The sequence below is a fragment of the Hipposideros armiger genome, unplaced genomic scaffold, assembly GCF_001890085.2.
Source record: "Hipposideros armiger isolate ML-2016 unplaced genomic scaffold, ASM189008v1 scaffold_641, whole genome shotgun sequence".
In the NCBI taxonomy this organism is placed as follows: domain Eukaryota; kingdom Metazoa; phylum Chordata; class Mammalia; order Chiroptera; family Hipposideridae; genus Hipposideros; species Hipposideros armiger.
In genome coordinates this window covers 642513-658695 of record NW_017731991.1, presented here as the reverse complement: position 1 = coordinate 658695, position 16183 = coordinate 642513, and the positions used below count along the sequence as shown (strand labels likewise).

At 41.9% G+C, this 16183-nt stretch overlaps 1 protein-coding gene across 2 annotated transcripts in view; it reads right to left on the bottom strand.

The window, feature by feature from the left end:
- MANBA (mannosidase beta) overlaps window positions 1–14732 on the bottom strand; it is a 105233-nt gene extending 90501 nt beyond the window's left edge. For both annotated transcript variants that reach the window (XM_019625888.1, XM_019625890.1), the window contains exons 1-4: window positions 14451–14732; window positions 4518–4612; window positions 1364–1469; window positions 367–537 (exon numbers count right to left, since the gene is read on the bottom strand). In XM_019625888.1, the coding sequence (XP_019481433.1) occupies window positions 367–537; window positions 1364–1469; window positions 4518–4612; window positions 14451–14627 (549 nt within the window). In that variant the 5' untranslated portion in view covers window positions 14628–14732. The remainder of the gene's footprint in view (window positions 1–366; window positions 538–1363; window positions 1470–4517; window positions 4613–14450) is intronic.
- Window positions 14733–16183: the final 1451 nt, after the last annotated feature.

Sequence of the window (16183 nt, the reverse complement as noted above, 5' to 3'; positions counted from 1 at the left end):
TGAATAATATTGTATGTCAACTATAATTATATATACATATAGTCATGGGACATGGAGCAGAGAGTGGGAATGGAGTCAATGGAATTGTAATAGATAAGCATGATATCAGGAGTGGGAGGGCAGTAGATGGGGGAGGGGAGTTTTATATATATATAAAGCATGCTTCAAGAAAAAGACCTAGAAAGATAAAAGTTCTCTACAAAAATTCATTTTGGTTCTTATCTTAAATTTTTTCAAATCCCACTAAGGGGGCAGGAAAGAAATGCCCAACTTCTGAAATATCTTTGGAGTCTTCAAAAAAGCATTTCACATGTCAGCACATCCCATCTGCAAGGTTAAAGCCCCATCCATTAGCGAGACCATTACCTTGCGGATAAAGTTGACGTGGCATTCGCCCTTCTGCACACTTGGAGGGCAGTTTGGGGGTACCCGGTAGAGAGTGTGAGCTCTGCTCTGCTGGGCCGCATACAACACTGGTGACTGGAAACGCAGCTCAATGGAGTTTACAGCTTTGACCACACCGGTAATATCAAAGCTCTGAATAAAGGGAAAGAACAGATGTAGAAGTAGCCTCGTGTGTAAAATTTTAGATATAGGCAGATAAAAGATGGAAGAGGAGATGCGTAAAATAATCAAAATCTTCAGGGTTAGCCTTTTTGCAGGAGAAAGCACTTTTCCAAACCACTATAACTAAGCTGCCGACTTTTAGTTATAACTGAGTACGTTCTCCTACCCAAATGTAAATAACCAGGTTTCTCCTTCTGTTTTTACTGACAGATGATGATCTCAGGCAAATAGAGCAAGCAGAAAATATATTTAGCCCTGGAATGTCTGCTCTGGCTATTTACATATGGCCTTGAACTGCCAAGGATTTCCTAGACGCTTCATGACAACCTGACTCTTTGGTATGAATAGCATGTATTTCTAAGTCATAAGTTATTTTTGTTTTGAAAAGCCTACCCTTGAAAGAGAAGGGAGATCAGGATATGATCTCTTAATGTAATTATTCCAGAAAGGGAGGAACATTTTCTTTTAAAATGGTGTGCCAATTATCATTTCCCATGATACTCCCAAATAACAGAGAAGGCAACAGCATTGTTTGAACACTTCCCATGTGTCAAGAACTGTGCCAATTATTTTCTATATTTCGCTTATTAAATGCTCATAATAACTCCATAGGGTTTATAGTGTTTTCACCATTCTACAAATGTGACAACTAAGAAGTAAAACAATTTACCTAATGTTTCAAAGGACTTGTACCTGCTTGCATGGGCAAATATGCACTAAACTTTCTCTACTCAAAATATCAACACAAACACATATAAGTGGGATTTTTTTTAACCTGATGTCATTATGTACTTACATATCTTTGGAACATGTTGTTTGTTTTCCCAATGGAAACATTATTGAGCAGAACTTCAGCAACTGTATCAACGCCCTCAAAAATCAAATTTACTTTTTGCCATTTGCTAAAAAAAGAAAATATTTTAAAAACAAGATGTATAAAACATTAACTTAGATAACTTTTTTATGTTAATAACTAAAGAAAAAAATATTTCACAAAAAACACACATCCTTAAGAAGCAGTTTCCAATGAAATTTTCAGAAGTATTAGTTTAATATATTTTTATATTGAGTGATCCTGATTGTCTTTCTTCATAATATTTCAATCATCATAAAATCAGGAGCAGAACTTCTAATATTCAAATTCATTGACTTTTTTTTACAGGACTTCACAAAGTTCTTATGAGAACCAAGTTAAATAATAGACACAAAATATTTTTGAAAACTTTTAAATTTACTGACATTATCAAAGAGAGCATAATAACTAACTAACAAGAATCTATGAGTGATATTATGTGCCCAGCACTCTGCTAAGCCTAACAGAAAACCAAAACAGTCTCTAAATTTATGGAGTCTGCAATCTGGTTAGCATTCAAGCGTAAAACACAGGAAACAAAGAGAAAACTTTCAATCTTCTACTTTGTGGTATAGCTTTGTTGGACAGACTACAAGCGCTATCAGAGTTCATGTCATAAGGAAAGCCTTCAAAAAGGAAACAAGAACTTAAAGAAGAACAGAATAAATAATGTGGTATATCCAAACAAAATATTATTTGGCAATTAAAAGAAATGAAGTACAGCAGGTCCTCAAATAACACTGCTTCAATCAACATCATTTCATTACAATGTTGAGGAGAAAAAGAAAATCAATTCCTAGCCGGGGCCACTGTCTGTGTGGAGTTCGCATGTCCTTCCCATGTCTGCATGGGTTTTCTTCGAGGACGCTGGTTTCTTCCCACATCCCAAAGATGTGCATGTGAGGTGAATGGCATGTCTACATTGTCCAAGTCTGAATGAGCGTGGGTGTGCGTGAGTGGTCCTGCGATGGAGGGGCGTCCTGTCCAGGGTGGGTTCCCGCCTTGTGCCCTGAGCTGTCTGGAAAGTCTGTGGCCACCTGTGACTCTGAACTGTAATATAGGGTTGGAAAATAATGATCTTCCTTGTTTTTATTCATCTGTCTTAAACATATGTATAGCTTACATTTATTCCAATGTTTAATATTAAGAGTGTTTTGGGTCTTTATTCAAAAGTTTGGTGATGTTTTTATGACCAGAATTATGCCTTAGGAGCTTAACACTTGTTTATATCAATTTGCCTACGGTAAAACTGGGTTCCTTACACTTTGTTTCACTTCCAAGAATCTATCAACAATGTTAAGTGAAGACTTACTGTGCTTGAGACTGTGACAACATAGACCAACTTTGAAAACATTCTTATGCTAAGTGAAAGAAGCCAGTAACAAAAGGCCACATATTGCATGATTCCACTGATATGAGATTTCCAGAAGAGACAAATCCATAGAGAGAAAATAGGTTAGTCATTGCCTAGGGCTCCGGTAGGGATGGGCGAGGGAGACGTGGAGAGGGAGACGGGGGATGGCTGGTAATGGGTATGCTTTTCTTTGGGGGGTGATTTTCTTTGGAGGGGTGTTCTAAAATTGATGACAGTGATGGTTGTACAGCTCTGTGAATATACTAAAAACCATTGACTTGTACACTTTATGCGGGTGAATTGCATGATATATGAATTATGCCTCAATAAAGTTATTTTTTTTCTAAAGAATAGAAATGCCTAGGTAGAGGATAGAACCCCAAGGGGAAGAGCAAAACCAAAACATGGATGTGCTAATAGCATCAATAACATGAAGGTGACAGGCTTGATTCTGGAGCAGAAGTGGTGCTGGGGGCTAAGAGGAGAAAGCCAGGCAAGTCAGCAGGGCAGGAGGGGATGCAGGAAGGGTACAGGGATGAGCAACATTAAGCAGTATTTTCACAGACAAGCAGAGATTAAACTTGACTTGTTAATCAGAGGGAAGACACTTGCTACTGAGCAAGAATATCATGGTAAAATCAACATTTTGGGAAGATGAGTCTCATGTTTCTACCTACGAAAGACTGGAGAATAAAAAGACAAAGCAAGAAATTTAGTTAGGCACCTTGGGCCTACTTCCAGGCACTCCCTAATAAAGGTGTAGGCGAAGGTGGGAACTTGGAAATGAGGAAGACGGCCGAGTCATGAGCAATGACAGGCAAAAATTAACAAGAGTCAGGAACAGGCTGAATACAGGGAGATAAAGAAAGATATGAGGACTCAAAAATGCCCTAGGCATAGAAGATTGGGAAGATGGAGTTAAATTAAGAGAAAAAAATGAGGCTGTTAGAATATAAAGTAAGCTTTAAATGGGAAAGCCAGTTGGTTGAATTTTGGGTATGTTAAGTTCAAAGTGAAAGACTCCTAATAGAGGTATTTTAAGTATTATCTGGAAATAAGAGCCTGGAGCAGAGTAACTCTGTGATATTAAGCACCATATTCTGACTTTATTTCTCTTTTGAGAGGTTAGTAAATAATTAGTCCAAAAAGTCCTATAAAAGGGACAGAAGAATTGTTTTTTTTAATTCAGTGCTAATGGTGGTAGATATAATTGGGTTACATTCTGCTACATAGAAGATCACTGAAAACTACACCATGCTTTTCCTCATGGCCACACAACATAATGTAAGGCCAATGTCATAGGCTAAACGGCTGGTTAACCCCACATTGAACAAACGATGTACCTCGGCTCCTACTTGACAGTGTTATAAATATATATACATTCTACTGATTACTGGGAGCAGGGACATGGAAATACGCATAAGAGAACTGATCAGGTCTAGGTGACTCCATTCTAACCACCAGGAAAATGACTCCGATGTAATTTCATGACTGATGATCAGTGTCACCATCCTCATATACAGATCAAAACGTAAATCATATATTTGCCTTTATAGTACAAGGCTTTTGTCAGACAACTCTCTGATATGCAGCTCAAACAAACAAGATTATGGCAGAGACAGAAAAAGAAGAAAAGTTCAAATAATAATAAATAGGTAGTTATAGTAATAAATATAGATATAGGTATAGATACAGATATAGACATAGATAAATAGAAATACATATAGATCTATACACACATACCTAATGTCAAATGGAAATTTAAATTCCTTGCTATAGGTCCAGTTATCCAAGGAGATCCATCTGTAGTTAAGGTCATTAAATCTGTAGTAAGGATCCTGTTGATAAAAAGTATGGCAGTTGATTACATAGGCAAAATTAAATAAACATGCAATAAATTATTAGCAACAGCTATTTACCACCTAAAAATGAATGAACTCTTGGCCCAGGAGCACAAGCATGCCATATGCCAGCACATCCCACCTCAAGGCTGAAATAAACCTCCATCCATTTAAGAGGCCATTATCTTTCAAACAAAGTTACATGGCATTTGCATGCTAAAAATACTAAAATATGTTTTTTTTAAAAGTCCAACAAAATACCTGAAAGGAAAGAGCTCTGAGATATAAATAAGATAGTTTCATGATCAAAGAACACTGTGAAGATTAAGATGGGCTTCCCTTGTTAAAACCAAACCCAGAACATCCGAGGTTGAGCAGCGCACGAAAGACAGAACTGGTGTGCAGCCATCACTCTCTCATTGCCCCGTCGTTCTCACTTGTTGCTGCTACTATCTCCTCTGGCCTCCTGGGCAAAACGCTTCTCCTTTACTGTCCAAAGGTCAGCAAACGCCCACTCCTTGGATTCACTTAACCATTTCAAGTTATTTTACACTCAGCTTTACTAAGTGAGCACAAAAAGAATCTCTCCAGAGAATACACAGATACCATCAAATGTACAAACTTCAAGTTTCCTCTATAATCCTAGACCAAGTCAGCAAACCACAACCCACAGGCCAAATTCAGCTCACTGCCTGTGTTTGTGTGGCCAGCAAGCTAAGAACAGGGACGTGAGTCAATAAAGCAAGTTTTACTGGAGCACAGCCATGCCCACTCCTTTACAAATTACATATGGCAGCTTTCATGCTACAACAGCAGAGTTGAGTAGACCGTGACAGAGACCACATGACCCAAGAAGCAGCCTAAAATAGTCTCTAGCCCTTTACTGAAAATGGTTGCCAACCTCCACCCTAGATGACTAGCCTACTGGGTGTTCACAGATGCTGTTCCATCTGAGTGTCCAGCCCCAAGTCCTTCCTTTCATCACCCTTAGGTCTTTCTTCCCTTTACTTCCACCCTTTATTCAGTTTCCACTTTTCACTTCCAGATGAGGGCAGAACAGAAAGTGATGAGTGGAGCTTTTGAGTTCATCTTCTGTGAACACCATCACAGCTACACAGAGGGAACATGGAGGGCTTCTCCCCATGACTGGGACAGGGCCAAGGGGCATTTCCTCAGGGACTTCAATTCCAGATGGAAAAGGAAAAGCTGACTTTGTCTACATCCCACAACTACCTTAGGTTGGCGACAGCCAGCTGGGCACTTGCCCAGCCCACAAATCTGTAAGAGACACTGCATTACTGGGTGTGTATTAAGATAAAGAGAAAGGTATCTGCCAGAAACTGCTCCTGACTGGAAGATATATTTTGATAAGCTACTAGAGGAGGGAGTGGTTGATGAGATTTAATAGTAACCGATAATCACCAAATTGACTGTTAAGGTCTGGTTAATGGTGAGGCTTTGTTCTGCTAAATGGGTTGTGAGAGGCCCAGCCAACTTGCTTCTTTTTCTGCTCTTACCCCACCCACCCCCGCCCCCAACACAGGATTCAGCCTCTCCAATGAATGAACATGGAACAAATATCTAAGGACGCAGGTTTGAAGAGGCACCTAATTATTGGCCTACCCATGTATCTGCACCCAACCCTATTTATAACTCTGCACTGTGGGCTCCGTGGAATACACTTCAAAATACCCTGAGAAGGAAGGTGTAAAGGCTAACACAGTTGCCACGTGTCCACCTGCTGAGCCCTGGGGCTGCTGGAGATCTGGCTTGTGGGGCATGTGTCCCCTTCCAGTCTCCCAGACACCTGAAGGAGGCTGCATGTTGAGCTCGAGAGGGCCATCTTCTCAGATACATTTTTTTTCTAGACAAACAGAACTTAGAAAGTTCTTACTTGAAAGTTTTCTTACTTGAAAGAAACCAACCTGAAAAGGCTACATACTGTTTGATTCCAACTACATCATGTTCTGGAAAAGGCAAAACTATGGAGACAATAAAAGGATCAATGGTTGCCAGGGATTAATGGGGAGAGAGGGGTGAATGGGCAGAGAACAGAGGATTTTTAGGGCAGTGAAACTACTCTGAATGATACTAGACAAATTATACCTTTGTCAAAACCCATCGAATGTACACCACCAAGAGGGCACGCTAATGTAAACTATGAACTCTGGGTGGTTAGGATGTTTCCTTGAGGTTCATCGATAGTAGCAAATGTGCCTTTTTGATGGGGGAGGCTGACAGTGGAGGCTGTGCACGTGTGGGGGTACATGGGAACTGTGTGTATTTTTCATTCAATTTTGCTGTGAACCTAAAATTGCTCCACAAACTAAGGTCTTTAAACAAACTATCTTACTAAGGGAAAATACCTTCCTCTCTCAAATAAAAGTTGCAGAGGCTTAGATTACATTTATAACTATTCCAAATGCTAAGCCACCAATGTAATTTGGTTCCAGATTGGTCTGACCCCCTTTGCTCATATTAAAATTCTGAGTCCTATTTAAAGCAAACAGCAGTTCAGCATTACATCTGATGACGAAGGACCCACATAAGTTGCTGACTTGTTAAGCAAAGCCATGAACCCTAAAAACAATAGCAGTATCATTTGTTGACCACTGACTCTGTGTCAGCCTCCAAGATAGGCACTCCCACACTCTTATTTTCATAACAAACATGAGTTGTAAATACCATTTCATAGAGGAAGAAATTAAAACTCCAAAGGGTGGAGTGACTTTCCTGAGGTCCCACGAGTAAGCAGAAGTGCATCCAGGAACGAAACCAACTCAGTCTAACACCAAGGTCTGAATTCTATATACTATAGTATAGCTGAAAGAATGTGTACCTCATGTCACATGTACTTACACTTTTACACCAGATGATCACTGCAACAACAATGACAATGGCTGAGAGTTACTGCCTCGGACCCTCTGGGGTTGGTATTATCATCATTCCTTTTACTAACGGAGAGTCCAAGGCTCAAAGTCGAATGGCTATTAAGTGGTGGTACTGATTCAGACCCAGGAAATCTGGCTCCGGAGTCCATATGTTTCACCATTACCTAACACTGCCATCAACATAACAAGTGCTGTCAATAATATCAATGACAGTGCTTCCTTCCCAGTAGGTACCAGGAGATAACCATGCTATGTGGGGCCTGGGCTAGTTATTGGGTCGTCGGAAAAGTCATGACATGTTTTTTCTATGTTTTCTATGCAAAAATGCGTCATGACTTTTCTGATGACCCAATATTTTATATAATTGATATTCACCATATTTACTGTACATCAACAAGCTATGTGTCATCAGATCATGCAAATGACAGTATCAGTTTCATTTTCTCTATAAGCTTCTGAACTTTATTATATCTGCTTATTAGACACAAAGACTCCTTAACCAGGTCTATCTCTTCCACGCCCCAATTCTGCTTTAGTCTGATGCCTGATTCTATAGCAGACATAATTACTTCAAATGGAGCTAAACGAAGAAAAGGAAGTCTTTGTAGCTGTTTCACTTATAGGTATTGTGTTCTTGGACATATAAGCAAAAAAAAAAAAAAAGTTTAAGAAAACATTTATTCAAAAACAAGCAAAACTAAACAATATGTTAGTCAACATTCGCAGATACTTGGTAAAACCTTAATTTACAAAAGCAAGAGAATGAGGGCCGGCCGAGTGGTGCGATGGTTAAGAACTGGCTTGGGACGCCAGAGGGCCCCGGTTCGGATCCCACATATGAGGGCCAGTGACACTGCCCTCTACAGCTGAGATGCTGAACAACAGCTCAACCTGGAGCTGGGCTGCCGTGAGTCCCGGGCTATGGCATAGGCTGCAGCCCCTGTGGCAGTGGGTTGCCATGGGCTACCGTGTGTAGCCAGCAGCCAGCGTGAGCGGCCAGCAGCCGCAGTGAGCGGCCGTCCAGAAGCCGGCGACTGATCTGCCTCGCCTGGGAAGAGCGCAATGATGGTGCCAACTTGGGCCAGTGAAGCAACGTCCTCCACAACTAGACTGAAGAATAAAACGACAGCAACTTGTCTGTTCCCATCCCCCCAACTCCCCCAAAAAATCTTTAAAAAAAAAAAAAGCAAGAGAATGACAATTCAGGACAGTGGTCACCTTAGGAGGAAGCAGGCGATAGGACTCGGGGGGCGAGGTAACTGCAATGGTATTGGGAATGCACAGGCTCCTAAACTGGACAGCAGGTGCATGGGTATTCATTTAAATTAGACTTTAGAATTCTTAGCCACATATGTGCATATAACTTTCCATGCATCGAGTACTGTATAAGAAAAAGAAAACAAACTGTTCATGGAAAGTTAAGCTGCTTTCAACTCCATAGGGGTATTTACGTGTTCCATTCTGAAACTGTACTCTCCAACCCTCAGTGTCTCTACTGTCAAACAGGAGCTTCACCTACAATTCTTACTTCACAGGGTGCACAGGTACAAGAAATCCCAAGCTCATGGCTAAGTCAATACATTCTGGTCAGCCTTAATATTTTTTTTTCTAATATCCTTAAACTAGTACATACTGCTTCCCGTCTAACACAGCTCTGGTGAAAAGGGGTTGCAATTTAAGGAAACTCCTTATTTTCTGACCAAAGAGGATTTAAAAGGGGAATTTCAAAGGTGAAACAAGACTATTTTCTTAGCCCACTCCTAGGTGCCAGGCTAGAACTCATGAAAGATTAGGGGAAATGCTGAAGAGAGATTCGTGAATGATATGGAGGGTCAGAAGAAAAGGTCCACCACACTTGCTCAGAGAGGTTAGGCAGGTGAACAGATCCACAGCTGTAGCTGCTGCCTCTGAGATGGAGCCAGGAGGTGGGTCGAGCTGACAGGTGAAAGCACAGCGGGGAGCAATGTTTTTGCATGGGTTCAAGTCCTAGCTCAGCCCTAACACCTGTGGACCTTGTGAAGCTCATGTAACACCCTTGTACTTCTGTTTTCTCAGTTCTAGAATGGGGGTAATAATAGTACCTCCCAGGATCAGAGTGAAAATTGCAAGAGCTGACGTATGGAAGTTACTTAGAAACATTCATGGCACATAATGGGCATTTGGTAAATGATAGCTATCACTATTATATGTACTGATCTGAAATGATGTCTAAGATACATTAAGTTAAAGTAAAAAGTCAGTACCAAAACTATACATAGAATGCTATCATTGTGGGGAGAAAGATATATAAATCTATATATATAATATATATATATATATATGTCTCTATATGTTCATAGATATATATCACAAGATAAAAGTATACACAAGAAACTGTTTAACAGTGGTTGTTTCTGTGGAAGGGAACTGGAAAACTAGGAGACAGAGATGAAAGGATACTTGCTTTTCATTATACAGCCTATCTTTAAAATTTTTTATCATTTATATCCTTCACCTATTTCTAAAAGTCATTAAAATCGAGGGCCGGCCGAGTGGCTCAGTTGGTTAAGAGCTCGCTCAGGAGTTTGAGCTCTGAGCAACAGCGGTTCGAGTCCAGCCCGAGCTGAGCAGCCGCTGAGCTGCCAACAGGTAGCAGGATGGCTCAGCTAAAAAAAAAATTAAAAATAAAATAAAATAAAAAAAGTCATTAAAATGAACTGATCTCATTTTTAAAAGGACAAAAAAGCTAGGCCAATAGCAGTATAAATGACTAGGAGGGAACGGTTATAAGATGTTGTAGGTTAGACTTGCAAGATCCAGCAACTGATAATATACATGAAAAGAAAAAACAAAAACAAAAATGGCATTAAATTCTGTGTCTTGTTCACAGAGAAATGGTGGTGCTTCTATTAGAAATAGGAACAATAAGAGAAACTAAGGATTGGGAGGATTGAGAGAAGAGATATTTGGCTATATTCTTTCAATATCAGGTAGAAGAGTGGAGCAAAATTTCCAGCCACAAATCAGGAGAGGGTGGTAGTTAGAAATAAAGACATGTGAGTAACGCTGGCACAGAGATGATGGCTAAAACTAAGAGACTTCCATGAGACAGAGAATAGAGAAGAGATGTGTGGATTGACCCACAGGAAATGCTTGCACTGAGGAAGAACTTTTAGCAAATGGGATGCTTTTGGTGGTATGTATATATATAGATAGATAGATAGATAGATAGATAGATAGATAGATAGATAGATATTTTTTGTTTGTTTGTTTGTTTAAGATTTTATTGGGGAATTGGGGGAGGGGAACAGTGTTGGGGAATTAGGGAAGGGACCAGCCAAATTGTTCTTCAATCTTCGTTGTGGAGGGTGCCAGTTGCCATCTGGCTTCCCATCGGCAGCTCATGGACTCTAAGCTCAAGGTGCTATGTTCAAGCTTAGTTGCGGGTGTGCGTAGCCACCATCCCATGTGGGAGTCGAACCAGCATCGTTGTTGTTAAGAGCGCACGCTCTATCCACTGAGCCATCCAGGCAGCAGCTCAGCTCAACATGCCAAGTTCAGTCTTAGTTGCAGGTGGGCATAGCCCACCATCGAACAGGCAGTCTTGTTAGGAGCACATAGTCTCACCAGCTGAGCCATCCTGCCACCTGTTAGCAGCTCACCTCGGGCATAACGTCACTGGCCCATGTGGGAATTGAACCGGTGACCCTGTTGCTCAGAGCTCATGCCCTTAAGCTAACTCTTAACCAACTGAGCCACTCGACTGGCCCATATTTTTTTTATTTTTCATAGTAATAGTTATCTCTGGAAGCCAGATTTCCAAGTTTTCTTCTTATCTATATTTTCTAGTTTTGGCACACTGAGAATATCTTTTATTTAAAAAGGTTTTTCAGACTTACACCACTGAGGAACTTACACTCAGCACAGGAAAGCTGAGAACATTCCTAATGAGAGTCCCCTTTTCTAAGCACTTATCATAAGGTTATTAATTTGGTTTTCTGCCTCACTACAATGTAACCACCCACAAAATAGGGACTGAGTCTTACTCATTTCCTTTTCATTTCTAATGCCTATTTTAGTGTATGGCATAAATGTAGGCTGAATGAATGATAACCTTTAGGAGAGAGCCCAAAAGGTTCTCCAGAACACCTAAGGTTTAGATTGTGAATAGCAAACCCATAGTCACCTATGAAACACCCATGGCTGGCCACAGAGCCTCTCATTAATAATGGATTCCATTTAACCAACTGCTCAGACCAAAAAATCCTTTAGTTTTCTTTGACTCCTCTTTCTTTCACGCCTCACATCCAATGTATCAACCAATCCAACTGGAAAAAAAGTGGGTTCTACATTAAAATGTGTTCTCACAACCACTCTCACCGTTTCACTGCTACCACCTTAGTCCAACCCAGAAATCATCTCTTGCCCATACAATTGGCAATAGTCCCCTCTTTGGTCTCCGTGCTTCCATTCTGATGCATTGTAGTCTTCACACAACAGGCAGGGTGACCTTCCAAAAGGCAAATCTAATCATGTAACTCCAAGCTCAAAGCCCCCAACAGCTTCCCATCACCTGTAGAATAAAATCCAAAGTGTTTCCCACAGCTTACAAACCCTGCATGATCTGCCCTCCATGCCTCCTTTAAATTCATCCTCTTCCCCGCTGCCTCACAGGGCTCTAGCCACAGGCCTGCTTACTCTTCTTGGAGCTTATCAAAGCATGTTTCCACCTCAAGGCCTCTCCCTTCTTTTTTCCCTCTTTGCTGGGAATGCACTTCACCTTAAAATTGACCTCATCAAAAATATCTCTGCTTACGAGTCGCTTTATCAAAATGGCTACCTTTAACTACTTTTTAAAATTAGTAATCCTTCCCAACCAGCCTTCACTCTCTTCCTTTAACGTGATTTATTTTTCCTCATTGACCACCTGTCATTATATTAGCTATTAATTTGTTTGTCTATCTCCTCCACTAGAGTGTCTATTGAACAAAGACTTTGTTTTCTTCACCACTCGATGTCAAGCACTTAGAAAAGTGCCTGCCACATTGGAGGTACTGAATAAATACTTATGAGATAATTAAGTGAATTAATAAATAAATGAATGACTTTAACAAGATATGCTTCAAGTTCTCATGTAAACACAGTATTTGGGCCAGTGTCTGCTCTAAACTGTAGAGTATTTCCTGAAGCTAATGCCAAAAAGGAATGTTGTAATAAAGCAGGTGTTATAATGGCATCACATTATTCAATAATGATATTGATGATGATTACTGTCAATAGGCCTAGAGTTCCCCAATCCCCAAAAAGCCTTTTATTACCATTTAAGTCCCACATCCACCTAATTGAAACTTCAAGTTTTTCTAAGAATTTATGAACAGATTTAACAGATACTGTAAATTATTCCCATGAGGAAAAGTCAGTTATTTCATATTATGAGCAACCTCATTCTCATTAACTAGTAACCAAACATTTTTTCCTGATATGGGGACCTGTAACATAGAACAACAATCGATTTGCTAAAGCCACTAATGATTTCCCATTGGCTTGATTCTATCAGTGAAATGAGGCAAGGAGCGACCCTGCAAAACGAACACAGGCATTCTCAAGGCATGTGTAAGTGAAACCTCAAAGAGCCAAGGTCAGCTGTGGTCTATTTCACATGTTGTTTGTTAACTAAAAAATTTAAAGTACTTAAGTTTGAGAATTATTTAATTAAAAAATAAACGACTGTAGTCAGTGTCAATTATACTTCCTTTCTGACATACATTCTTGAAAAAAAAAATAAAGTTAATGTATACCAGATCAGAAATTTTGCATAACCCTACTTGACCGTCCTGTCATTTAAGTAAACCTTGAATGATACTCTTGACAGTCAACCAGTGATTCAAAAACACATGGTTTTTCACAACAACGGGGTAAGTGCAGCATAGTACAGAACCCAGGCTGTGGAGTCAGGCCAGCATGGGTTACAATTCCGTTTATGCCACTTAGTTGCTGTGTGATTTTGGGTAAGCTCTCTAACTTGTCTGTGCTCTATAACTCCATATCATCCATAAAATGCAGAGAAGAAGATGTACTCCATAGAGTTCTTATGAGGATTAGGACAATGCATGCAGAACCACTTATCAAGTACATTTTGCCCCAGGCAAAGACAGTCAAAGAATGGGGAAATGGAGGTGGAACCACAAAAACAGTGGAAGGTGGAAGTCAGTTTGCAAACCTCTGCAAACAGGCAGCCAAACAGGAAAACGTACTCCCCAAAGAGTCTATAAATTAAAGCATCTATTGGGGGACACACACACACACACACACACACACACACACACACACACACACACCACACCACACCCCCAACCTGCCTTGGGAAGAAAGAGCACCTGTCTTCACATTCCAATCAGCCCTAAAAGTTATTTAGCCTTTACACCCACTAACAATCCTAACCTTACACTTATAGGCCTGTCTCCTCAGCACAGGTGCTGCAAATTCCCAAATTTGATTCTCTGAGGCCTAGCAGCAAAAATGAAAACCTGGGACAGTACTAAATATAGTTAACGTTTACTTAGCAAACGACTAGCGTTCCCTGCAGTGTCCATGTAGTTCAAACAGTAATCCCCGCCTCTGGCTTTGTCAGTGACCTGTCTCTTCTATCCACACTTCAGTGGAGAACTACGGCCGTAAGTAAACCGCCCGTAGCAAGACAGTTTGCCCTATCAAAACTTCCGCTTTCCAGTTACTGAGGTCCCAGCGCGGCTGGGTCAGTCCCCATTCAGCCGGGACCCCGGGTGCTCTTAGCCAACAGTAGATAAACTGCTTCGGCAGTTGCCCCACACACCACAAGCTGCACAGAAGAAGTCAGTGCCAAACGGAGAACAGCCCGGGGCTGGGGGGCTACCAGGCCGTTCCTGGACCCCTTAACCACAAGGGGAACGCTGGCGCAGGCTCGCGGGGACTGTCGCACACGGTACCTGGATGAGGTTCCGCTGGAACAAGGCGCTGTGCACGCAGCCGGGGACCTCCCCGGGTAGCTCCAGCGAGCCGTTCCCGCTGCGGATCCTCCAGCTTCCCCGCAGGCTGAGGCTGCGCGCCGCGACCGTGACACCAGCACCGCACAGCGCGAGCAGCAGCAGCAGGCGGAGGCTCATGCCGGGACGCGGAGGGTTCGGTGCCCACGCAGCAGGGGGCCGCGGAAGCCACGGTTAGCTTGGGCGCCAGCATTCAGTGTCCCGGCCCCTGCCCTGGCTCCTGGCCCCGCCCCCAGGTCAGCTGAGCTGCGGGGACGCTGCGCGTGGGTGTTGAAGCGGCTGTGGGAGGGCTGGGCTCTGGGCTCAGATTCCTGGGCTCTGCGCCCTCCTCCGCGCTAGTTCCCGCTGCTCCGGTGTACGAACGGGAGACAGAACCGTGCTCGGCAATCGGGACACACAGATCCATGGGCGCAAAGTGGCGCAATGCCTGGAGGAGCTCAGAAACAGACCGTAGTAAGCGGGGACCACAGCTAGAGTGGCTCCTCACTGCTTCAGAGAAGCGAAACACCGAGACACCCCACCACTTTCGTTCCCCCAAATTTCCCCCAGACCCCCCATCCATGCTGCAGGGTCCCCGGGCGGCGGTGAAGCCCACCTCCTGCAGTTCCACAGTGGTCTCAGAGCATACCCCGCCCTTCAAAGAGTAAACAATCACTAAAAGTACCTAATTCGTAGGGTTGTTTTGAGGGCTGAGAAAATCCGTGTACAGCGTGCAGTCACGGGCCTGGCCCAGAGAAATCCCAGCACGTTAGCGAATCATCTGAGTGGACTGTGTGACCTTCTGTTTAATAAAGCCACACGGAGGAGGTTCCGGAAACCTGCACTTAAACGTGCAAATTTAAAATCCTCTGCCACTCACTAGCTGTGGGACTTGGGTAAGCCACAAAATCTCTAATATCTCCGTTTCCTGAACTTGAAAATGTAGACGGTACTCCTTATTCAGGTCATTATAAACATAAAACGGTTAACACAGGTGGCTGTTCCTAACAATGCCAAGATACCCAAGAAATACCACACGTCTCATAGCCACGTGGTCTACTTGATTCCCATTTTTGCAATAGGATGTAACTAAGAAGTTGAGAGGGAATTTCCCATTGCATAAAATAGATTGGCTTACTCCTGTGTTGATGTTATCTGTCTTATTTTGTTATTTATTGTAGAAGGCAGTTTTTGAAGAGAAGTTGTCCCCTCGTCAAATCCAAGCTTTATTTTGCCTTCTAAAGGTCCTCAAATTGCATGAATCCACAGACACAAGACGATATTTTACTTTTTCAGAGTCAGTATTTTTCACAAGCCTAGCATCTTTGCCCAAGCCTCTGGCTTTACAGCTGAGGGAACAGGGTTGAACATGGCCCAAACAGGTCACGTGACTTGCCTATCATACAGTGGCCAACAGGACTAAAACTCTCTTTTCCTGGTCCTTAGCCTCCTTGCAGTTGAGCCCGTTGATATTAAAGGGAAAACGCTCTGGCTGATTCAAAGGTTTCCTCACTCCAGAAGCATACCTACTTTTGATAGGAACAACGCTCTCAATTTATATACTATACTATAATTCATCGCATTAAATGGCCAGCCCTGGTATGTTCAAAACTGATAACATGACTTATGGCCACCATAATGAAGGAATTTTTTTCATAAATCCCAGAAATTCCATTAAGCCAAGCCAAAAGAAAATT